The 24952-nt window shown below is 39.3% G+C and overlaps 1 protein-coding gene across 1 annotated transcript in view; it reads left to right on the top strand.

Moving 5' to 3' along the window:
* Window positions 1–24952, top strand: part of ANKFN1 (ankyrin repeat and fibronectin type III domain containing 1) — a 137122-nt gene that overhangs the window by 58041 nt on the left and 54129 nt on the right. The window contains exons 5-7 of the mRNA XM_044248626.1: window positions 4678–4775; window positions 7148–7238; window positions 12785–12892. Coding sequence (XP_044104561.1) covers window positions 4678–4775; window positions 7148–7238; window positions 12785–12892 — 297 coding nt within the window. The remainder of the gene's footprint in view (window positions 1–4677; window positions 4776–7147; window positions 7239–12784; window positions 12893–24952) is intronic.

The following is a 24952-nucleotide window of genomic DNA, read 5'->3' as shown; positions in this document are numbered from 1 at the left end:
TTTCGATGTTTGTTATCAATTAAGTAGAAATTAATTAGACACTACTGCAATGTTGATCTCTATTTTTTAAAGGACTTTATTTATTTATTTATAGAGAGAGAGCATGAGTGGGGAGGGGCAGAGGTAAAGGGAGAGAGAGGATCCTAAGCAGGCTCCACACTAAGTGTGGAAGCCCAACACGAGGCTCCATCCCAAGACCCTGAGATCATGACCTGAGTTGAAATCAAGAGTCGGATGCTTAACCGACGGAGCCACCCAGGCGCCCCTGTAATATTATCTCTTCATGCCTTTATTTTTGTGGGGTCTTTACTGCTCAAGAAACTGGCCTGAAAAGTTAAGATTGAGTAATTGGCCAAAGCAGGGCATATTATTCACAGAGCTTATGCTATGAAGCTGGAAATGTACCATTGCTGTAGACTTTGTCCTGCCTGTGCATCCTAACACTTCTAGTCATGAATTTTCTACTCTTGCACTGATTCTGTGACTTCTCTCCTCATGTTATAGACTTCAGGTGACAAGACTGGAACTTCAGGAGGTCTTTTTCTTAAGCTTTCACCATGTGGTTTTTATAGCTGCTATCCAGTAAATAGAGGTTTTCAGCTAGAATTCTCCTTCCCAAATGACTCTACTTGCTATAGCTTAGATAAAAATGAAGTATTTGTTAAAATAATAAAGCGTCATATTTAAAATATGCATAGTTATTTGATATAAATATAGTGAATCACAGCTTGAGCCAGAGCCAAATTTTAAGAAATACTAACACCTCGGTTTTGTCTGGTACCTTTCTTGCTAATGTTCAACTGCTATGAGCCATTGCATGATTAAATCCTGCTTCGATTTCCCAGACCTAAGTAGAAACAGTTGCCCTGATCTTTATCTTAAAATTGTAAGTCTTCTACAGTTTTAAACTGCATATACATGGCCCCAGTCCTTCAGGGATTTAGAGCAGGCTTATAAGTGATTTTCTCATGGCTTTAATAGTAAGTCTTTAAACTACCTACACATAACTTTCTAGAGACCATGCTAAGTTGCCTTCTGAGAATTCTCAGTGGGCTTTCAAAGTGATTCCTGCTCACTCGATTTCTCTCCCTTGTTTTTTAAATGACCACAAGCCCCTCTCCTCATGTCAAAAGGGTCCACCAACCCAATGAAGTACATTGAAGAAAAAGACTGTTGGTTGCCCCAGAACAGACTGTCCATTCCAACGTGGATTTTTTCCCTTCCATGTGAATCTTCTTTCAGGTTATGAGATCTAATTACACTTAAATGCCAAAACTTTTCATTAACTTCCAAAGCAGACCGTATCTCCTTACAAAGCTGTTCTTTGTTTTGTTTTTCAAGAAACTAGGGTCCTCTTTTCCACCTGAAACATGTTTTGTAAAACACATTTCAATAGAACATGAACAGTTGTTACTAAAAAGTCGTTTCTTTCAAATTTTAAATACTGTATATTCAAGAAACTTGTCATTAATCCTTTGGAGGTACTCTCACTAATCCCAAAATCTTTTTTTAGGTAGCCCCCCCGAACCTGTAGCCTGGAATCAGAAACCCTTGACTCTCACTTTCTACTTGGCGCTCCTCCACATCAGTCAATGATGCATGTCTCAGTGGTGACCAGGGATATTTCTGTTTACAGAATTTTTCTGTATTCCTTGCTTCTAAATATCCTTGCAAATTTATTGCTGATTTTCATTTCATTTTGTTTGTGAGGTCTTCAGTGATTTCCTTTTTTTTTCTTTAGCTAGTTATATGCAACAGTAAGTCCAAGCTGACTTTTAGAGATTTGGCTTCTTCAGAGCTAGTAACTCATAAGCATAATAAAATATTTTGGAAAAAAAATGCATACATATATATATGCACACACACATATATATATATATAATGTGTATAATAAATGTTTTAGAATATATATTTGTAAGGAAGTATAGGCCTAATGTGAGATTTAACATATAATCTTAATAATTTGATTCTAACATTTTACAACATGTCTCAGAGCTTCAGAGGGCAAGGGACTAGAGAAAGAGAGGATTCACCGGAAGAAAAATACCTCCTTGTTGGAAAAACCGGTCTACCCTGGGTGTGTGTGTGTCTGTCCATGCATATAATCAAATTGTATATATTTGATTTGTAAAATATTTAGGAAGCACATTCTATGCACCAGACACAAATCAATATACTAAAGGAGAGAGGGAAAGGTGTTTCTCCTATTCTCAGATTTGTCCCAGTCTAACAAGAGAAAGTGGTACATACAATAAAGCATAATATGTATGTAATATATCTTGTTTTCATATGAATACAGGGCTTTGTGAGCATATAAACAGATGTATTTAATTATTCCTGAGGAATTTAGAGTTTACTTTGCTAGATTCCAACAGATTAGTAGAGTTTCACCAAGCAGTGGTTGGAAGATGAGCAAAAGACACAGAGGCAGAAAAATACACAGAATAACCAGGTAACAGGGACTTACAGAGCAAAGACTTTGCTGTGAGACATGGTAGGATATGAGAATAGTAGAGAATGCCTTGTTAATTAAATGCCTTTCATTTTATTTTGGATTAATTTTTTAAAGATTATTTATTTATTTGAGAGCGAGAATGAGCAGGTGGGAGGGCAGAGGGAAAGAGAGGCGCAGACTCCCTACTGAGCAGGGAGCCCAATGCAGGGCTTGATCCCAGGACCCTGAGATCACAACGTGATCCAAAGGCAGACGCTTAACCCACTCAACCACCCAGGGACCCTAACATTTCATTTTATTTTGAAAGCAGCTAGACAGTATGAAAATATTTTAAGCAGAGAAATGAAATAATGAGATCTACATTTAAAAAATATAATTCATGCTGTGTTTCATGGTTGTGTATAAAGATAAGAAGATGAAGAGAAAAATCAACTTAGAGTTGATCAGTTAATCAATCAGGCCTACACCTCCTTGCAAAAAAAAAAAAAAATTGCAGACTGATGCACATGATTATAAAGTCCTGCTCTAGAATAAGTTCAGTGTGAGGGGAAGAGGGAAACTTAATGCAAGACATTTTAAAGCAGAACCTCTGGGTTTAGTAATCAACTGATCATGAAGAACTGGGGAAAAAGAGGAAGCAAGGATGCTCTGAGATGTGGGGTTGGGTGAGTGGGTATATGGCAATGGCTTGAGCTAAAACTGAGAAAACAAGAGGAGACACATATTTTGGCAAAGAGAAGTACAAGCAGGCACTCACATGGAGATCTCCAGGAGGAAGTTAGGCCTCAGAAGAGGCCTGAGAGAGACTGGACCTAGAATTACAGTTTTGAAAGTGACTGTGAGCGCATTAGAGTGAATAAGGTCACTGCCCAGAATAAGCATGTGAAGCAAGAAAAGAGCCAAAACCAAACCCCCAAGGAACATCACAGCAAAGGGAGAAGTAAAGGAGGAACCAGGGAGAGCCCAGAAAAAGGGGTCAGGAGATAGGAAGAAAGGGTGCAACCAAAACTGAGGGGAAAGAAGGTTGCAAAATGGTAGGAAGGCCAGAAAACAGGCTGTCCCAGGAAAAGGCTGCTGCAGACAATCAGAGCACTAGGAACTTTAGGAAAACAATTTCTAGAGAACGAGGAAAACGAGTTAGATTCCTAAGAACATATGGAGAAGCCGAGGGTACACGGGCAGCAGCCCTAAAGCAGAGAGGCGTGTGACTCAAGAGAAACAGCACGCTTTACGGATGGTTTGGCTTCATTTTGAAGTACTTCAGTGTCACAGGGAGTATAACTTAAATCTTAGATCCTATAGCTTGTCATCATGAGGTTTAGAATGTGCAGGCCTTGTCTTCCATGTGCCTTAAGCTCCTGCTTCATTCAGGACTGCCTTAAACCTTGCCACGGGTAAACTGTCACTTAGGACACTGTATACTGATGAGGCACAATTTATCCTTCCTAACCACAGTTTTCTCAACCAGTGGAAAATGTTACAAAAGAACATGGGTTCACAGTAAAACAGCAGATAAGAATTTAGGTGTTAGGTTGAACTGTGAATGAACACTCACCTCAGGGATATCAGGTGTGGAGGGAACACTGAAGAAGTTCAGCCACAAACCCCAAATCCTCAGGCTGAAGACAAGCCAATGAAAAAGCCCAGAAGACAAGACCAAGGAGAAGGAGAGCCTGGGGAGTAGTGTGTGGGACACTACAAGAAGAGAATGCCTCCAGAAGAAGGTGTCCAGTAACACAGAAAGAAATGAAAGGAAGCTTCCTTATTTGGAACAAGAATGTCCCTGGGACCTTGAAATAGCATTTTCAGTAGCATGGTGAAGCCCAAACCAGACTTGGGCAGCGAACAGAAAAGAATGTCCTACTTTACCCTTCACTTTCCCCATGTAATTAATAACTTATCTTCTATATACAATGAACTGTTACATATGGTGTGTCTGAGCATGTGTGTGTCTACATCCATACATACACAGATACATACTCATATATATATCTAGGGTATATTAATTACCATTCAATGACTAATTATTTTCCTCTCCAGTTTTAAAAAATAATTGTGATCTTAGAAACTGACTTGTTATCCCAAGGAATATTGTGAGATGTGCCAATAAAGGAAAAAGATAGTAAACTTCCTGTTTTTTGAGACACTTTAGCTAGAGTTTCTGTGATGCTTCTTGATAGATGAGTGAATTTCATGCTGTCTCTTTCTGTCTCTCCTTGCAGTGGAATGGAGCATGTCTAAAGACTTTTGTCCTTTGGCTGGAGAAATCATCATGGAAAACTTGCAGACCCTGAGATGCACGATCACAGGACTTACAACGGTAAATGCCAGATCCTCCCATTAGGCTTCCCATTCCCCCGCCCCTGATGTTTGTGCTGGGATTTGGGTAGCAAATGCCTCCTCTGGAAGCAACTGCCAACACCCAGTTCTCTGGCAACAACTGCCACTCGTTAAGTGTGATATGTCTGGTATCCATAATCTGAACCCCACAAAGGAGTGAGCAGACAGCATGAACCACTTTGTAAGCTGCCATGTTCTACAGAGATCAGAAAAAGACTGGCCTCATGCAAGCCTTGAAAGCTGCTGCTCTCCGGATCACAGTCTAATCTTTAGGGGGGGATCAAAGGCTCTGAGAGATCCAATTTTGACTCCCTGTCTGATGGTAAAAATAACAGCCTCCTCTAACCCTCACCCCCATAGCCTCGGTTGAGATCAGTCATCTAGTGGAGTCATACAATTTCCTGAGAGAAATCCTTTCTCCTTGATTAAAAAAAAAAAAATCTAAATCTGCTTTCACAGAAAAGAAACTATATATGGTGGCACTACATTTCTTAGTAACCTGAACCAATTTAAACTGTGAATGAAAAACTGGAACAAACTGTGCTTATTTATTTAACCAATCTAAACTCAAACATTATTTATAGAACTATAAATCATATGAGCACATGAAATGCAAAACATACAAACATCTAGCAAATCAGTTCATACTGGAACAAACCTTTATCTCCTCAAATAATTAAAATGCAGCAAAACAATCATCAAAATCATTTTTAATGAGAAGTTTTTAAAGTATGCTTAAGTCAAACCTGTATTTTTTTTTTTGCACCAGTTCAAATAATGAGTATCTTAGACCCTTCTCTGAGAGAGAGAATTTTGTTTTTGTTGCTGTTCTCCTAAAAGATTAGTCCTTTAAAATGGTTATCTGTAAAGTGTAAAGCTGAAACCCAGCATTAAAAAGCTGTACTAGGTTGCATCTCAAGTTTGAACCAACTTATTCTAATAGAATTCTTGGTGGTTGGGTCACCACCACAGAATCTTGACTTTTAGTCCTAATCACATGTCTATACCAGGGGCCAAAACTGTGGATTACCAGAGCAAACAAACCCCTGAGTGGGTGGCCCCCAAGAGATGCTATCGGCAGAAGACTGATTCCCAACCCTATAGCTCACATGAAGGAAGAGGGCCAGAAGAGAACCCCAGGGAATTTCCTTTGCTTAAAAGAAAAAGTGATATTGTGATAAAAATGGAAAACTCTCCGCAGTGAGTTTCTCTAATATTTGAACTAATTTTTATAGGGATTAAGTTTTTCCATTTGGTCGTCCAATGAGAGCAATTCAGACACCATCCTAATCATATAAAAGCCTAGGAGGAGACTGACACTTCTGTAGAATCGCCATAACCTCGAAGTACCTAGAAACCTATGTTTAATGTTAAAAAAATAACTTTATAATACGGTAAGGCCAACATTATTAAAATTTCTAGCAAAAGCTCTACAAAGAAGTGGTGGTTTTTTGTTTTTTTGTTTTGTTTTGTTTTTCACCTCAAACGCTATTTTACAATCTTCACAAGCAATGTTTTATCAAATGCTGGCTTCAAAAATGCCTCTTTGGGTTCACTGGGGAGAAAATAACTTCTCAAAGCAAAAATAAAAAATCATACAAAACATCTGAAAAGATTTTAAGTAAACAACAAATAAAAAAAAAACTCCTAAATTATCAGAGTCATAAAACATTAAAGCATGTTAGCCATTGTTTTAAAGATGGTTTTAAAATTGAAATGAAATCAAAGAATGATTTGGAAAGTTTTAATAGCTGAGTAAAGATACTCATTGCAGCATTATTTACTGTGGCACAAAATGTGGAAACAATCTTAATGTTCACCAGAGGGGGGACTGGTTAAATAACGGCATTTGCCCACAGTGAAGTATTATGCAGCCACTAAAAGAATGAACCAGATCTTTGATGTACTAATCTGAAAAGATGTTCAGTGTAACTTGTTAATTTTAAAAGCAAGTTGATCAGCTAATAAAAGTAATGGTGACTGCCTCTGGAGAGGGGAAAATAAGGAGAAAAAGGTAAGGAACTGCTGTTATGGGCAAATCTGGCAGACCTGTGTGTGACTTTTAATAATTAGTGTATAATTTAGTGGGAGGAGGAAAGGTAATTATGACATTCCAATTTTTGAAAAAAGAAAGCTCACAGAGACTGAGGGCACCCCAAAGATGTGTATGTACACATCTTTGTTTATACACATAAATGTAATAGTCAGGAAAAGGTAGAAAGCTAAAGCATGGCTAGTGGATTTCCCAGTGGATCAATGAGTTGTTAATCAGACAGAAGAATCTGTTTCTAAAGTAAAAGTGATTCAGTACAATTCCTAATGCATACCTTCTCTCTATTTGATACTTTTCAGGGCCAACAGTATTTTGTTCAAGTCTCGGCTTATAACATGAAAGGATGGGGACCTGCTCAGACCACCGTACCGGCATGTGCCTCGCCTTCTAGTAGGTAGTAGCTGTGAACTCGCTCAAGCCTGGCCACAGGCTCCAACTCCCCCTCCACCCATCCTCAGGGTACCATTGCCATTCCCTCTCCCCAATGCTTGGGACTGACAAGACTTCAACAGAGGAGCATCTGGGCCATGTAAAGAATGACTCCTCTGCAGAAATGCAACTCTGGAATTAAAAGAGAGGGAATCTGGAACCAGCAAGACCAAATTTGATACCCATGATACCTTTTTAGTAGCTGTGTGGCTTTCAAAAGTTCCTTAAATTCTGAATCTGTAGAATGAGTCCAGTCCTTCCTTTCCCAAGGCTTTTGTGGAGATGCTGTGAATGACATGGCAGGAGTGGCTGGCCCGTTCTAGCTCTGCTGTCACCTCCTCATCCACATCAAACTGATAGGAGAATGAGATAGAGCAAATCTTACTTATCTGACATTCTGTCCGAAGAAAATGCTTTCTTACTAACAGGCCCTCTTCCACACTCTGCTACAAATATAATATATAACATTGTAGTGGTGGCTGAGAACCCCAGCAAAAGCCTCTTCTAATTATTTGAAGATTAATAATTTATGTCTGGTATATTTAGTAGCCTCTATAACCAGAAAATTTAATCAACCAGAAAAAATGTCTCTAGATATACCATATGATAGATTTTTCTGCATAGTGAGCCTATTGCTCTGAATTTGTTTTCATGTTTTAAAAAACCTTCATGAATGTGATAGTTCAAAATGGTATCATGTGCTTCTTGTAAGAGTGCAAACTGCTATGTCTTTTGTGGGACACAACTTGCCATAATTAGAACCGTCATTTATTTTACCCCATAATTACACATCTAAGAATCTAACCTAAGGAAACAAACACAGGCAAATAATTATGAACAAATATCCACACTGTTGCAGTGTATCCATGTATGCAAGGGAGAACAAATATCAATATTAACTCAGTGGCATTATAGAACAAAATGCAATCACTAAAAATGGTGTTTAAAAAATTGCATTGTATGGAAGAAATTCTTACTTTTTAGGTTTTAGGTAAAAACATAATGCAAAATTTTTTCACATAGTTAAGCTGTGAGTTTGATTTTTATTAGATAGGCCTGTCTGCATATAACTATCAACTTTGACAGTGGATATTTGGGTTATAAGATTGTGGGCTCTTCAGTTTTCTTTTGTATATATTTATGTACTTTTCATGTTTTATAACAGCCCTTTTCCTACGATCAACCATGAATCAGGTGGCATGTTACGGGCTTTCATCAGTGTCTCACTGAATCCTCACATGAGTCCTTCATGACTGTTCCTGTCTTATGGATAAGCACCACCACTGATTCATTGTCTGCATCACTCTGAATATCAGAGCCAACATAAGATATTACCTGCTGGGCAGTAATCTAAGAACTTTATATAGATAGACTCATTTAATCGTCATAACAGACCCACTGAGGTGGTTTTTATTAGTAGACCCATTTTACTGGTAAGGGAACTATTCACATAGAGGCACGTACATACATAGAGCCAAACATCACAAAATCAGCAAGCACTGAAGTCAGGCCAAAACCCTACGGCCCTTGTCCTTAACCACTATGCTATCCTCCTCCTCTATTAATAAGGAAATTGGGACTCAGAGAGGATGTTGCCTTGCCCAAGGTCACAACTCTTGTATGTGGCTGAGCCAGGATTCAAGCCTAAACCCATCGAGCCCACGCCATGTCTCCTATGCTGCAGGAATTAGTGCCCTGCTGTCCAGCAGACAAACGGGCTAAGAGCCAGCCAGCCAGCCAGCCAGCCAGCCAACCGTTCGTGTCTACTGTTTCTGGTGGATTCACATAGCTACACCAGGTGATACAGGGCTCTGGACACCTAAGATCTCTAAAGTCCTTGAGTCCCTTGGGCATTTGATAATTTAATTATTCCAGTCTTATTTGGACATCCTTCTTATTAAAGACATCAGAAACACAAACTAGAAATAGTGCAAGAGTAAGATACTAAGGGAAACTATCTCATTCTAGGGAGAAAAAAAATGTATATATTATTGATGAAGGGATAGTAGGGATAGAAAAGGGGAAAAAAAAAATGATTGTGTTGGTTGACCTGAAGGTGGGACAGGGGAAAATTTCCCACTCCAAATGTAAATTCTGATCTGCATATGGATACATTTACTTATAAGCATCAGATATTCTATAAACTTCAGATTTTAATCAGACACTCTCCCTCACAGCCTATTGCAAGGGCTTTCTCCAGAATGACAAGAACAGTCTTCCAGGACTGGGAAGAGTCACTTATTACTTGCTAATTAACAAAGCAACTGCCAATACTTTCTAACATGGACCATTTGACTAGTAGGGATATCTGGCAAAGAACTAAAATCCAAACATGTCATTTTAGTTGCTGCAGACATGCCATATCACTTGGAAAAGAACAATATAAAAACACTGCAGCTCTATTTATAAACAGAGTATGACGTTGTGATGCAGCATATATCAGTATTCAGATATTTACTAGAGGACAATATATTCTAACATGACAGAGTAATGGGAAATTTGGTAATATGTTCCAGTAAGCTATAAAACCTTTTTTTTATATTTTTACAAAAGGCCTTAATGTGTTTTTATAGACTTATGTTATATGGTATGGTACATAATAAGAGAAAAGGACCCAGACAGGCTTGTCTGAGTTACGATCAGGAAAGCCCTGATATCACCAGTGAATGTAAGCTCTGCATTGTGTTGCAATCGAAGTGTCTCATTACCAGAACAGTGAGCTGTATTATGTGGCACAATCTGCTCTTTTCCTACCACACTAAGTTTATTCCTGTCAGGTTCCTGATTTCTTAATATATTTTCAATTTTCTCCCTCATCCCTAAAGTCTCCTATTTTATGTAGTCGTCAGAACCTTCCAAACATCTACGAGAAAAACTCATTCTTTCCAAAAACCTTGGCATCATGTCCAGTGCTCACTTGGGCTGCAATTTAGCATTAGCAATTTTCAAATGTATCATAAAGTCGTCAGCTTGAGCTCGCCTCTGATGTCATAGGGCTCAGCTGAAAGAGCCAGTTCTATTTCATGTCCCCTTGCATTGATGGCAGTATTAACACTCATTAGAATGTATTAGCATGCGCAGGGCCACATAAGAACTCAGCCACCCAGAAGTCTTACTCAAGCAAACATTACTCCTCTTATCATGAGCACTAAAGATGCATTCACCCAACTGAGGGAACAAACTAAAAAAACGGCCTTTGGGAATCCATGATAGCATTTATGATCATGCTACAGATAAGACGGAAAATCACTTGGAGTTTGATTCCTCAGACATTTCCAAATTTCTCAGTAAAAGCACCTTTCCTAGCCCAGGCTACCTGAACACCATCCTTCTATTCACAATGCCTCACCAACATTTAATGAGTGTCCCTGATGTGCCCAGATGGTGCTTTACTCACATGATGTTTTTAAACCTCAAACAACCTTTAAAAAATACTCAAAAACTCACTTTACAGAGAAGAAACCTGAGGCAAAGAGAAATTAAGTCACGGTTTCTGCCCACAAGGAACAGAGTCTACAGAAGGCACCTATGCCAATTCCCTGTCTCCAGAGTTGACCACAACTAAGCCACACCACACAAACTCCAACCAAGCTCTGACCCTCCTTCCCAAAAGAAACAAAACAAAACAAAACGTGTCTACGGTATAAGGAAACAGGCACTACATGGAAGGCCATGAAACTGTATTATGGTCTTGGCTCTGCCCCAGACAAGCTGAGTGACGTAGAACGGGAATGGTTCTCTCTGGGACTCAGTGTTCTGAGAGGTGAAATGGAGACGAGTACCTGGGGGAGGGGAGGAAAGAGGAAGGATTCGCACATCTCTGAGGCGTCCTTCTTACAGGGTTAGAAAGGATGTTTCCATACTCACTACTCAGGAAGCTCACTCTTCATCAGTGAACTCCCTTCTTTTTTTAACTTAATGATTTACATCATATCGCGCTGGGTATCTAATAAACCTCTCATTTTATCCTCAAAAAAATCCTGTAAGGTAGATACTATGTTCATTCTTCACATTACAGAATAGTGGCCCTATAAGTTTCGTGCCTTACAGACACGGAGCCAGAAGCCCAAAGAGCCAGAGTTCATACCCAGCTTTGTCTGACTCCAGAACCTGTTCTTTCTAATAGCTGTTCTAAAGAACACAACTCTTTCTAACTGTGAGGGACTGTTAGGCCGTGGATGAACCAATGAGTGATGTTTTTACCTAACTTTAACCATCAGGACATCTGCCTAAGTTTCTGAGCAAAGGAGATTCCATATTTTAAAATAAATCCGGGGGGGAGGGCGCCTGGGTGGCTCAGTGGGTTGAGCCGCTGCCTTCGGCTCGGGTCATGATCTTGGGGTCCTGGGATCGAGTCCCGTGTCGGGCTCTCTGCTCAGCGGGGAGCCTGCTTCCCTCTCTCTCTCTCTCTGCCTGCCTCTCCATCTACTTGTGATCTCTCTCTGTCAAATAAATAAATAAAATCTTTAACAAAATAAAATAAAATAAATCCGGGGGAGGGGAATTTGAAACTGGTTCAGTTAAAATTTAAGCCTCAGATATACTCATGAACTAACTGGCTTTACTAGAAAAGAATGGCTAGAATTTTTAGAGAAAGCATTTCAACCAAGAAGTGTTTTAAGCTATTGCTTTTAAAAGGTTCAGAGAGTAAAATGAGGTGGGGACAGATAGAAGAAAGGATGGACTATAAAGTGACAGACCTGCTGAAAAAAAGACAAAACAAAACAAAACACAAAAACCCAGAGTTGGAGACAGCAGAATTACCATCTTGACATTAGTCCCATATGGGTTATTACTCTTGATATCATTATAGCCAAATGGAATGAAAATAGAAGGGGGAGAAAAATCTCAGTGGGTATTGCAATTTAAATTTGCCATGTAAGCTAATACTGTATATTTAGAGACTGAGCAGACAGGGTGGTTGGTGGCTCGGGAGTATGTGCAGGGGTTGCTGTGCCAGCTAACCAAAGCAGACATTCATTAGAGCAAAATGTAGATTTCCATTTCTTGGCATCTGACATGGGCTCTTTCCTTGGAAAGAAATGTCAATTTGGCCAAAAGTGTGAAACCTACAATAAAAGCATTGGAACTGTGGATTTCATCTAGTCTGCACATTCCCACCCCTTTCTTTCCTACTGTGGAAATCTAGTTGTGATTTGGGGTGCTGAGTGGAGAGATGGAGGGGAGCGGATTAGGACCCAGGATGCTGAAAAGGAGGGTAAGGAGCTGGGGAGGGGAAACTGGACTCCCAGAGTCCCTGTTTTCTTTTGGCCTTCAGTTGCTACTTTCTCTTGCCCTAAAATTGCCCAACACAAAAAAACCAACCACAATTGCTATTTTGCACAGGGCCCTGAACAATGGCAGTCCCAAACTCTCGGCACTGCCTGCCAGCTGTGCAAGTGCTATGTGCTGATCCAGAATCCGGAAGGTGTGAACAGAACCCAGCTCCTGAGAGGAGAGGCCTCCCCCACACTGAAATTTCATTGTTTGTTTCTTTTGTTCAATAGACTGGAAAGACTATGACGACAGAGAGCCCAGACACAAGGGACAGAGTGAAGTTTTGGAAGGTCTGCTGCAACAGGTCCGAGCTCTTCATCAGCATTACAATTGCCGAGGTAAGGATAAAAATCTGCGCTGGGCCATCGACTGAGGTCTCGGTGGCGCCGGTAATGTTAGCAGTTTCCTAACTGGGTCATACCTTCTCATTCATCAAGGAGAGAGAGATATTAATATTTGTACATCTGGAATCACTTTACAGCACTATCTTGCTTTAACCCTTCAGAAGAGACTTCCCTCTCTCATTCCCTTGTTCTCTTTCACTCTCACCCTCTCTCCTTGCAAAGTTTGGGAAAAAAAAAAAAAAAAAAAAAGCTCAAGTAAAACAGCAGCTGCCACTAGTTCCCTTCCCTTTGAATTGTCCCTTCACAAGATTCCTTAGTGTGCTGGGTCTTTGGGATATTCACCCATGAACTTTTCAGCCCCAAGGAAAATTCCATGAGCATCCCTGAGGAAGTTTAGCCAATTTTTACAGTAACAAGAAATCTTGTCATAGTTGCAGGAAGCTGGCAAGGCAGTTTCACATCCACTGTCTTTTTCATCTGCGTTTTTAGCAATCATCACTAAGGCTAAGTGACTTGACCAGGGTCACAATGCCAGGAAAAGACACAATCAGGATTCTGACCTAGGTTTTCTGTCTCTAAGTGCACTCTTCCTGCCATACCTCATTTCTGTCCTGCCCTGAACACTGGGACTAGGCACTAGGTTTTGTTCTCACCCTAATTTTAATCTTCCCCTGTACTACTGTTCGGGAGAAAGAAGAGCACATACATCCCTAGACCTAGCCAACCATACCCAGAAAATCTCTGAGAGGCTTTCAAAAACTTCTCTTCTATGTAGGCTATTCAGATGGGACAGGGTCAGGCTTCTGATCTGTGAAATAATTCATGGAATAGGCACTTAGCCTTATTTGGAGAATTAAAGCCTCCATAAAGTTTTCATTTTCCATGTTCCTTCACCCATCAGATCCCAACTGCACTGCACTCTCTAGAGGCAGGGCACTGCTAGGCCCAACTAGGTAAGAAATCCATGAAACTATGAGATGCTAGCTGAGTTTGAACTAGGTATAAAAAAATTATACTTGGTATTAGCAAACAGTTGGTCCCTACTGTATAGCTATAACAACAGAGCTCTTCAGAAGTGTTGGGCATAGCTAGAAAGGGGGACAAGTGTTTCTAAGAAAATATTCTTTTTTTAAAAAATTTTTATTAACATATAATGTATTATTTGCCCCAAGGGTACAAGTCTGTGAATCATTGGGTTTACGCATTTCACAGCACTCACCACAGCCCGTACCTTCCCCAGTGTCCAACCACCCTATCCCTACCCCTCCCAACCCCAGCAACCATCAGTTTGTTTTGTGAGATTATGAGTCTCTTATGGTTTGTCTCCCTCCCAATCCCATCTTGTTTCATTTTTCCCTTCCTACACCCACAACCCTTGGCCATGCCTCTGATTCCTCCTATCAGAGAGATCAGATGATAATTCTTTCTCTGACTAACTTATTTCGCTTAGCCTAATACCCTCTAGTTCCATCCATGCTGTTGCAAATGGCAAGATTTCATTTCTTTTGATGGCTGCATGGTATTCCATTGTGTGTGTGTGTGTGTGTGTGTGTGTGTATACCACATCTTCTTTATCTGTTCATCTGTTGATGGACATCTAGGTTCTTTCCATAGTTTAGCTATTGTGGACATTGCTGCTATAAACATTCGGTGCACATGCCCCTTTGGGTCACTACATTTGTATCTTTAGGGTAAATACACAGTTGAGCAATTGCTGGGTCATAGGGTAGCTCTATTTTCAACTTTTTGAGGAACCTCCAAGCTGTTTTCCAGAGTGGCTGCACCAGCCTGCATTCCCACCAACAATGTAGGAGGGATCGATCCCCTTTCTCCGCATCCTCACCAGCATCTGTCATTTCCTGACTTGTTAATTTAAGCGATTCTGACTGGTGTGAGGTGGTATCTCATTGTGGCTTTGATTTGTATTTCCCTGATGCCGAGTGATGTTGAGCACTTTTTCATGTGTCTGTTGGCCATTTGGGTGTCTTCTTTGCAGAAATGTCTGTTCATGTCTTCTGCCCATTTCTTGACTGGATTATTCCTTGGGTGTTGAGTTTGATAAATTATAGATTTTGGATACTAGCCCTTTATCTGATATGTCATTTGTGACTATCTTCTCCTATTCTGTCAGTTGTCCTTTGGTTCTGTTGACTATTTCTTTTGCTGTGCAAAAGCTTTTGAACTTGATGAAGTCCAAATAGTTTATTTTTGTCCTTGCTTCCGAAGCTTTGCCTTTGGCGTTGTTTCTAGGAAGATTTTGCTGTGGCTGAGGTCGAAGAGGTTGCTGCCTTTGTTCTTCTCAAGGATTTTGATGGATTCCTGTCTCATATTGAGGTCTTTCATCCATTCTGAGTCTATTTTTTCTGTGTGGTATAAGGAAATGGTCCAGTTTCATTCTTCCACATTTGGCTGTCCAATTTTTCCAACACCATTTGTTGAAGAGACAGTCTTTTTTCCATTGGACATTCTTTTCTGCTTTGTCAAAGATTAGTTGACCATAGAGTTGAAGGTCTGTTTCTGGGCTCTCTATTTGTACCATTGATCTGTGTGTCTGTTTTTCTGTCACTACCGTACCATCTTGATAATTACAGCTTTGTAATAGACCTTGAAGTCTGGAATTGTGATGCCACCAACTTTGGCTTTCTTTTTCAACATTCCTCTGGCCATTCGGGGTCTTTTCTGGCTTCATATGAATTTTAGGATTATTTGTTTCATTTCTTTGGAAAAAATTGATGGTATTTTGATAGGGATTCCATTAAATGTATAGATTGCTTTAGGTAGCATGGACATTTTCACAGTATTTTTTCTTTCAATCCATAAGCATGGAACGTTTTTCCATTTCTTTGTGTCTTCCTCAATTTCTTTCATGAATACTTTATAGTTTTCTGAGTACAGGTTCTTTGCCTCTTTGGTTAGGTTTATTCCTAGGTATCCTGTGGTTTAGGGTGCAATTATAAATGGGATTGACTCCTTAATTTCTCCTTCTTCTGTCTTGCTGTTGGTGTATAGAAATGCAACTGATTTTTGAGGATTGATTTTATATTCTGACACTTTACTGAATTCCTGTATGAGTTCTAGCAGTTTTGCAGTGGAGTGTTATAGGTTTTCCACATAAAGTATCATATCTTCTGCAAAAAGTAAGAGTTTGACTTCTTCTTTGCCAATTAGGATGCCTTTTATTTCTTTTTATTGTGTGATTCTAGTACTATGTTGAATTGCAGTGGTGATAGTGGACATCCCCTACCATGTTCCTGACCTTAGGGGAGAAGCTCTCAGTTTTTCCCCATTAGGAATGATATTCACTGCGGGTTTTTCATAGGTGGCTTTGATGATATTGAGGTATGTACCCTCTATCGCTATACTGTGAAGAGTTTTGATCAAGAAAGGAATCTGTACTTTGTCAAATGCTTTTTCAGCATCTATTGAGAGTATCATATGGTTCTTGTTCTTTCTTTTACTAATGTATTACATCGATTGATTTGTGAATTTTGAACCATCCTTGCAGCCCAGGACTACATCCTACTTGGTCATGGTGAATAATCCTTTTAATGTACTATTGGATCCTACTGGCTAGTATTTTGGTGAGAATTTTTGCATCCGTGTTCATCAAGGATATTGGTCTGTAATTCTCTTTTTTGATAGAGTCTTTGTCTGGTTTTGGGATCAAGCTAATGCTGGCCTCATAAAATTAGTTTGGAAGTTTTCCTTCCATTTCTATTTTTTGGAATAGTTTCAGGAGAATAGGTATTAATTCTTCTTTAAATGTTTGATAGAATTCCTCTAGAAAGCTGTCTGGCTCTGGGCTCTTGTTTGTTGGAAGATTTTTGATGACTGCTTCAATCTCCTTACTGGTTATGGGTCTGTTCAGGTTTTCTGTTTCTTCCTGGTTCAGTTTTGGTAGTTTATATGTCTCTAGGAATGCACCAATTTCTTCCAGATTGTCAACTTTGCTGGCGTATAGTTGCTCATAATATGTTCTTATAATTGTTTGTATTTCTTTGGTGTTGGTTTGGTGATCTGTCCTCTTTTATTCATAATTTTATTAATTTGGGCCCTTTCTCTTTTCCTTTTGGTAAGTCTGGCCAGGGGTTTATCAATCTTACTAATTCTTTCAATGGACCAGCTCCTAGTTTCATTGAGCTGTTCTACTGTTCTTTTGGTCTCTATTTCATTAATTTCTGCTCTGATCTTTATGAGTTCTCTTATGCTGGGTTCAGGCTTTCTTTGCTGTTCTTTCTCCAGCTCCTTTTGGTATAGGGTTAGATTGTGTACTTGAGACCTTTCTTGTTTCTTGAGAAAGGCTTTTATCACTATATACTTTCCTCTCAGGAATGCCTTCGCTGTGCCCCAAAGATTTTGAACTGTTGTGTTTTTATTTTCATTTGTTTCCCTGAATTTTTTCAATCTTTTCAAATTTCCTGGTTGAGCCATTCATTCTTTTGTAGGATGCCTGTTAGCCTCCATGTATTTGAGTTCTTTCCAACTTTCCTCTTGTGATTGTGTTCTAGCTTCAGAGCATTGTGGTCTGAAAATATGCAGGGAATGATCCCAATCTTTTGGTACCAGTTGAGACCAGATTGTGACCCAGGATGTGATCTATTCTGGAGAATGTTCCACGTGCACTAGAGAAGAATGTGCATTCTGTTGCTTTGAGATGGAATGTTCTGAATCTATCTGTGATGTCCATCTGGTCCAGTGTGTCATTTAAAGCCTTTATTTCCTTGTTAATCTTTTGCTTAGATGATCTGTCCATTTCAGTGAAGGGGGGGTGTTAATGTCCCCTACTATTATTGTATTATTGTCAATGTGTTATTAATTGCTTTAGATCATTGGCTGCTCCCTTGTTGGGGTATAGATATTTAAAATTCTTAGATCTTCTTGTTGGACAGATCCTTTAAGTATGATATAGTGTCCTTCCTCATCTCTTATTATAATCTTTGGCTTAAAATCTAATTTATCTGATGTAAGCATCGCAATCCTTCTATCAGAAAATATTCTTTTAATTAGTAGCTCATTAGAAAATGTAAATGTGCATGGAAGAAGCTGAGAAGGAAACCCAAGTGGGTTTCATTCCCAGATCTGTAGGAAAACTTTACCCATACCATGCCTTAATGACTCCACACTGACCAGAGTGTACTCAGTTCTCTGTTATCAGAGTTCCATTCTCTCTGCTGTCTCTCGATCATTGCCCTGCCCTGCCCGTTGGTTCTTATATGGCAGGGAAAGGTAATAAAGCAACTGAATAGATGATTCCTTGCAATTCATAAGCCATTTTGTGTTTGGTCTTTACCAAAGGGGGAAAACTAAAACTATTCATGAAAATTAGGGGTTTTCATATCTGAGGATTTAGATGCTCTCCCCATTACTATTAGGTTACTATCTAATAAACAAGAAACAAATATCTAGACAGAACAATTAGTTCAATAGTTTTCATTCAACTTTTATCATGTATAAAAGGCTCTTCCCCAACAGGGATGTAAATATGCACACAATGTCAGGAAAGTTTTAAGTAAGGCACAAGTAGAACTTTATTTCCTTGTTAATCTTTATTCTTAATTCTTAATTTCTAAGAATCGTAATTCTTGGGACGCCTGGGTGGCGCAGTTGGTTGGACGACTGCCTTCGGCTCAGGGCGTGATCCTGGAGTCCTGGGATCGAGTCCCACATCAGGCTCCCAGCTCCATGGGGAGTCTGCTTCGCTCTCTGACCTTCTCCTCACTCATGCTCTCTCTCACTGTCTCTCTCTCAAATAAATAAATAAAATCTTTAAAAAAAAAAAAAAGAATCGTAATTCTTATATTAATTCTTCCCAAAAAGGAAAAATATTTTTTATATTGAAATGTACTCAACACTTAAACAGTACCTGAACCGTTATTTTGGTTTTTAAGATACCCAGCTGAAAAAGGGTCTCTGATCAGTAAGTTTGGAAAATGTTGCATTATATATCACTTTTCTGGAAATGTAAAATTGGCATTACAATATTAAAGACTCTAATAAAGAGACATTTTGAATTTGGTTAACCAAGCATTTTCCAAACTTATTTGTAAAGTCATTGTAAAACTTTTTTCAGTTAGCACAGACTTTGGGAATGCTGACCCATATTCCAAGTTAAAGGAAATGATCTCATACAAAAAAAAAAAAGAAAGAAAGAAAGAAAGAAAGACTTCTAAGATAATTTAAGATTACTCTGTCTCAGATGATAAACCAAGGATAATTAGGTATTACATACAGAAAAACTACAAAATTGTTATTTGAAAAACTCAACTATAAGAGGGAGGCAAGCCAGAAAACAGACTCTTACCTACAAAGAATAAACTGAGAGTTGCTGTAGGGAGGTGGTAGGGGATGGGCTAGATGAGGGTTGGGTAAAAGGAGAGCATTTGTGCCTAGTACTAGGTGTTGTATGTAAGTGAAAAATCACTGAATCGAACTCCTGAAACCAGTATTACACTATATGTTAACTAACTAGAATTTAAATAAAACTTGAAACATAAAGTAAAATAAAATACTCAACTACATTGAGATCTATGTGGTTGAGTGCATATACAAATTTTACAATTGTTATTTCAAATCCCAGTTCTACCACTTACTAGCTGTGTATCTCTGAGAAAAAGGAGCCATAGCTTCCCTGAGCCATAGCTTCACCATCAGAAAAAAATCAAGATAATAGTATACATCTTTCAGGATTGTTATGAGGATTACATTAGATAATGCATTAAAATCACCTGGTATAGTGTAGGCACTTCACAAACTCCAGCCTATTTTCCTTCCATTGCTCTTCCAGATGAAGAATGGAGCCTCTTTTTCTCCTCAGCACTTTACTGATACATCCTAGAATTAAAGTGTAATCAATGACTCCAGTATAATGAACCTGGAGTGCTCAGTAAATACATAGCATGTTCCAAATGCGGAAGTAATACTTAAACAACCCTTCTACTACCAAAGCCCTACATGGGAGATACCAAAACCCACATTAATTTCTGTACTTTGGCTAAAGAAGTGTCCACAGTTAATCTGCATGTTCTGTACTGGGATGCAAATTCTGGAGATGTTGAGCAGCCTTATTGTTCACACGGTTTATTCCCCAACATACATTATGAGTCACAGCAGTGCCCTTTAGGAGTGATTCTCACTTATCATCTAATTTTTCAGCTAGCAAACATTTATTGAAACACAGCCTACTGTGTGTCAGGTGCTAGATATATCAATATGGATAATATAAACTCCCTATGTGCCAAGCACTCGAAAGCTAAAGAATTACTGCATTTGGAGTCCAGAAAACCGCCATTGTACCAGAACCCTGAGCTACGCAGACAGAAGCCAGAACAGAAGCCATTGTATCAATGGCTGAATCAGTCAAGATGAGCTATATCATTCTGCAGTAACCAAATGACCCCCCCCAAATATTTATTTCTCCCACAAGCTATATATCTACCACTGGGCAGCTGAGGGCTGTCCTGTGTTATCATCACCCTTCTCTAGAAATATCTGCCAGCACCTGTGGGAGAAGGAGATGAAACTCTTGAAGGTCTCCTATGGACAGGACTTTATGTATGGCACTTACATTTAAAACTCATTAGCCAGAACTGGCCACATGGCTACAGCCAACCACAGGGTTCCAAGAAGAAAAATTCTTTCATGTGCCCAGAATGGAGGAGGCCCAGAATATTTAACATTTGCATGGGCCCCTTTCCCAAACCGTAGGAGTAGTTCTCAGGGTTGGTTTTTTTTTTTTTTTCAGCTGAATCTTCATTTTATATTATGTATGATTATAATGAGAATGATCTTATTAATTAATGGGAGTGTGAGCAGCTGGGCTCAAATTCCAACTGTACCTTCACTAGCTGTATGACCTTAAGCAATTACCTACCCTCTCTAAAACTGAGTTTTGCTCACTTGTAAAATGTAGATAAGAATTATCTATACTTGAGGTGCCTAAGTGGCTCAGTCAGCTAAGCGTCTAACTCCTGGTTTTGGCTCAGGTCATGGTCTTGTGGTTGTGGGACTGAGCCCCACATCAGGCTCTGTGCTCAGTACAGAGTCTGCTTCAGATTCTCTATCCCTCTCCCTCCCACTTGCGCTGTCTCACTCTCAAAGAAATAAATAAAAGAGCTTTATTATTTTAAAAAAGAGCTCTTTTATTTTAAAAATAATGCATTAAATTCCTTCCATTCTCCATTTTTTATTCCCCAAAGGCTCAATTCTTTTAACCAGTTCTTTTGATATTTTCTTCATATCTCTACAGAACATGTTTGTATTGCTAATCTTTTTTTTTTTTAACTTGAGGCATTGCCTAAGAAAAGATGATTTCTCTTTTTCACTCCTTCCTCTTGCACATTACAATTCCTACCATTCGTCCTCCCAATATATCTGCATTGTAATTTTAGTAAGATCAATATTTATTACCTACATTATAATGATCGTGTAATTCTATGATTATTTTCCTTTCCTTCATAACTTTTTATTCTCCCTGTACTTAGCTGTCATTTTTCATTGTATGTTTGCTTGTTTTCTGTGTGGCTATAATTAATCCCCAGGCTATTCAATTGTGTCAATTTTCTCTCAATCCAATCAAATGTGTTAGTACTGTTTTACCTGCACCTTTTTAAGGAAGCCTCTCTGAACCCTCTGACCTGTTCCCACCTAGGCTGGTTGCTGGCTGCCTGGGTCTGGCGCACAGCTGGTGCCCTAGGATCTCCTTTCACCACCGTACTGAGGATTCTTCTGGCTGCCCTCCAATAGTGGATTGCTTCTTTTTGTATCCCATGTCTTATTTTTTCTTCGTTAGTCCTTCATTTTCATGGAGTCCTTACTCTAGTAATTTCCTGAGAGAGGATTCTTGGGAGCTAACTTTTGGGTACAGTGAATATCTAAAAATGCATTTATTCTACTCACCACTTTTTTTTTCCAATTTATTTATTTTCAGAAAAACAGTATTCATTATTTTTTCACCACACCCAGTGCTCCATGCAATCCGTGCCCTCTATATCACCACTTTTAAAGTTTTCAGATAAGTATAGAATTCTTGGTTGAAATAATTTTTTCAGGTTTCAAAGGTGTTGCTTTGTCCTTTTCTGGCTATCAGTACTGAGAAGTCTGATATCATTCTGATTCCAGAAGTTTCACAGGATACCTTTTTTTTTTTTCTTCTTCTCTGTCAAGTTTTTCAGTTTTTTTTTTCTTCTGTGTCAAGTTTTTCAGTTTTTTTTTTCTTCTGTGTCAAGTTTTTCAGTTTTTTTTTTTTTTTTAACTTCAGTACTCTAAAATCTGCTTTCGTATTTTCTTCATGTCTCTGGATAACATATTTATATTACTAATTGTTGGGTTTTTTTTTCTTCAATTTGAGGCATCACCTCACTTAGGAAGGATGATTTCCCTTTTTCCCCTCCCTGCCTCTTACATGAAAATTATAAATCCTACCCCTCATCCTCTTAATATACTGAATAATATTAAAAAATGCACTGCCTTAGTGTGGGTGTACTGTTGTCTGTTGTGCTGGGCAAGTGACAAGCCCTTTCAGTATAGGAAGCTATACCCTTCAGTTATGGGATATATTCTTAAAATTATTTAGAAGTATTTCTCCCCCTTTTTTTTCTTTGCTCCCTCCTACTGGACTCGTAGCCTGATGTCAAACCTCCTAGGTTATTAGCCCATTAATGTTTTTTTCTCTTCTACTTTCCATCCCCATGTCCTTATGCTTTTTTTTTTTAAAGATTTTATTCATTTATTCAGCAGAGAGTGATACAGTAAGAGAGGGAACACAAGCAGGGGGAGTGGGAGAGGGAGAAGCAGGCTTTCTGCCAAGCAGGGGGCCCAAAGCAGGGCTTTATCCCAGAACCCTGGGATCATCACCTGAGTCTAAGGCAGCCATTTAATGACCGAGCCACCCTGGTGCCCCCTTATGCGCTTTCTCAAGAGATTTCTGCAACCTTATTTTCTAAGCCTTCTATTGGTTTTTCAGTTTTTGGTAGTATATTTTTAAATTCCCAGTGCTTTTATAATTCTCTGAGTGTTTCTCTTCAGGCTATTAATGATAGGCTTTGTTTCCTTTTATAGTTTCTTCTCTCAGCATTGTCTCTCCTCTAAACTGTTCTGTTGTTTATTTGGTTTTGGCCTCTGTCTTTCCTGTTACATGCTTTTCACATCAACCTGGTGATCCTCGGACGTTGTTCACGGAGATTTAAGAAAAGAGAGCTCAGTAGCTGTTGGGGAGCTTTGAGCATGTGAGCAGGGCTCTTTTATCTATTAGCTTCACTTTAGGGTGATTTGGCATGGCCCTCTCTTTCAGAAACCAATGAAAGCAATGTCAGAAAGCTTTAAGTGAATTCTTCTTAGTTTGGTCAGGGCCCCCAGAAGTTTCTTCCAGTGTCCTTCCTGGAGGGTATAAGTCTGAGTACCAGTGTTCTGAGAGCCTGAAAGGGAAATAATCTGCATGGAAACTTTGATTTCATCCACCTGTTTTGGGTACAGTACTACACCTCCCACCCCCATTTTTAACTCTACTCCATGTCTCCCACTCTTGAGAAACCTGTCTTTATGTTTTTCAGAGAATAAGCCACTAGTTTTTGTTTTTTTTTTTTCTAGAGTGGGGAAGGGGCATTTGTCTGGCTATACAGGGTAGAGTAGGAGATCTAGAAGTCTGACTTCTTTTTAAACGGACTTCACCAAATCCCTGATTTTAGCTCCACACTCATCCCCCACTTCCAGCAGTGTGTGGTGCCCAAAGGGTGAATCAGGTTACTTCTCTGCCTTCTCCACTGCTGGCTTAGGATTCAACTTTCTCAAGTCTGCTAAATCCATCTGTCCATCTGCTTTCCAGCTACCAAAGTTCACTTGCTTTTGTTTCCTTTTTCATCTCTTTGTCATTACAGATTCATGTAGTTTCCTTTTTTTTTTTTTTAAATCTCTTTGCTCTGGTTTAGTGAGATTTAGGGAGAGAGCAGTATGTAATGAATATGTTCAATAAGCTGCCTTTCACCGGAAGTCCCGGCAGCATCATTTTCAAGCACAATATGACCAGCCAAATTCATGTTCAAGTCAGAAAAAAATGTTTTTGCTTTGTTCTGCCAGGAATAACCATTACCAGCACTAGCTTGAAGCTGGCATGAATGCTTCTGTCAGTCAACTTACTCCTAACTGCCCCTATAGGATCATAAGCAGAACCAAACTGGCCCTCAGCCACAGGCAGTCTGCCCAGCTTTCCATGCCTAACAGAGGTGATATAGACTATGTTCTCATCCCAGTGACATGTCTGTCCAAAGCTGGTGATGACCCCAACAACCTCAGCTTCTCTTCATGATACAGATGAGAACTGAAATCAGTGATGATTTAGTTCAGGTCCATGGAGTACTATTTTTTTGTTTTGTTTTTTATATTTTATTTGTTGATTTGACAGACAGAGATCACAAGTAGACAGAGAGGCAGGCAGAGAGAGAGAGAGAAGGAAGCAGGCTCCCTGCTGAGCAGAGAGCCGATGCGGGACTCGATCCCAGGACCCTGAGATCATGACCTGAGCCGAAGGCAGAGGCTTAACCCACTGAGCCACCCAGGCGCCCCCATGGAGTACTATTTGTAAAGCTTATCTGGGGAAGTCTGCAAGTTTTATCAGTGAAAGCTCCAGGATGTAAATAGAAGGGATGAACAGAAGCAATGGACAATTTGCTTACCAATGTAGCCATAGCACATGGTAGTGTACGAAAAAAATATTTGTTCAGTAAATTAATGTCTTGGTTTTTCTGGGTACTGGCTTTTCAGTCTTGAGCAATCCATTTTAACCTCTCAGTCTCAGTTTCTTCTTCTGAATAATTACGGTGACAATCATACCAATGCCTACAACTATTTTTATAAGCCAACATATACACTGGGAAAACTGCCCGAGAATGCTAGCCGGAGTTATATGAAAGTGAGTGAAGTTTTGTTTTTTGTCTATTCTCCAGACTTTCTGCAATGTGCCTATATTAGTTATATAATGAAAAAAAATTAATGGAATATATAAACTAACAAAAAGAGCTTTGCCAGCATTGAGAAATGTGTGAATATTAAAGGCAATGGGAG

The sequence above is a fragment of the Neovison vison genome, chromosome 5 (assembly GCF_020171115.1).
Source record: "Neovison vison isolate M4711 chromosome 5, ASM_NN_V1, whole genome shotgun sequence".
In the NCBI taxonomy this organism is placed as follows: domain Eukaryota; kingdom Metazoa; phylum Chordata; class Mammalia; order Carnivora; family Mustelidae; genus Neogale; species Neogale vison.
The sequence above is the reverse complement of the archived record's forward strand: the minus strand, read 5'-3'. Positions and strand labels throughout refer to the sequence as shown.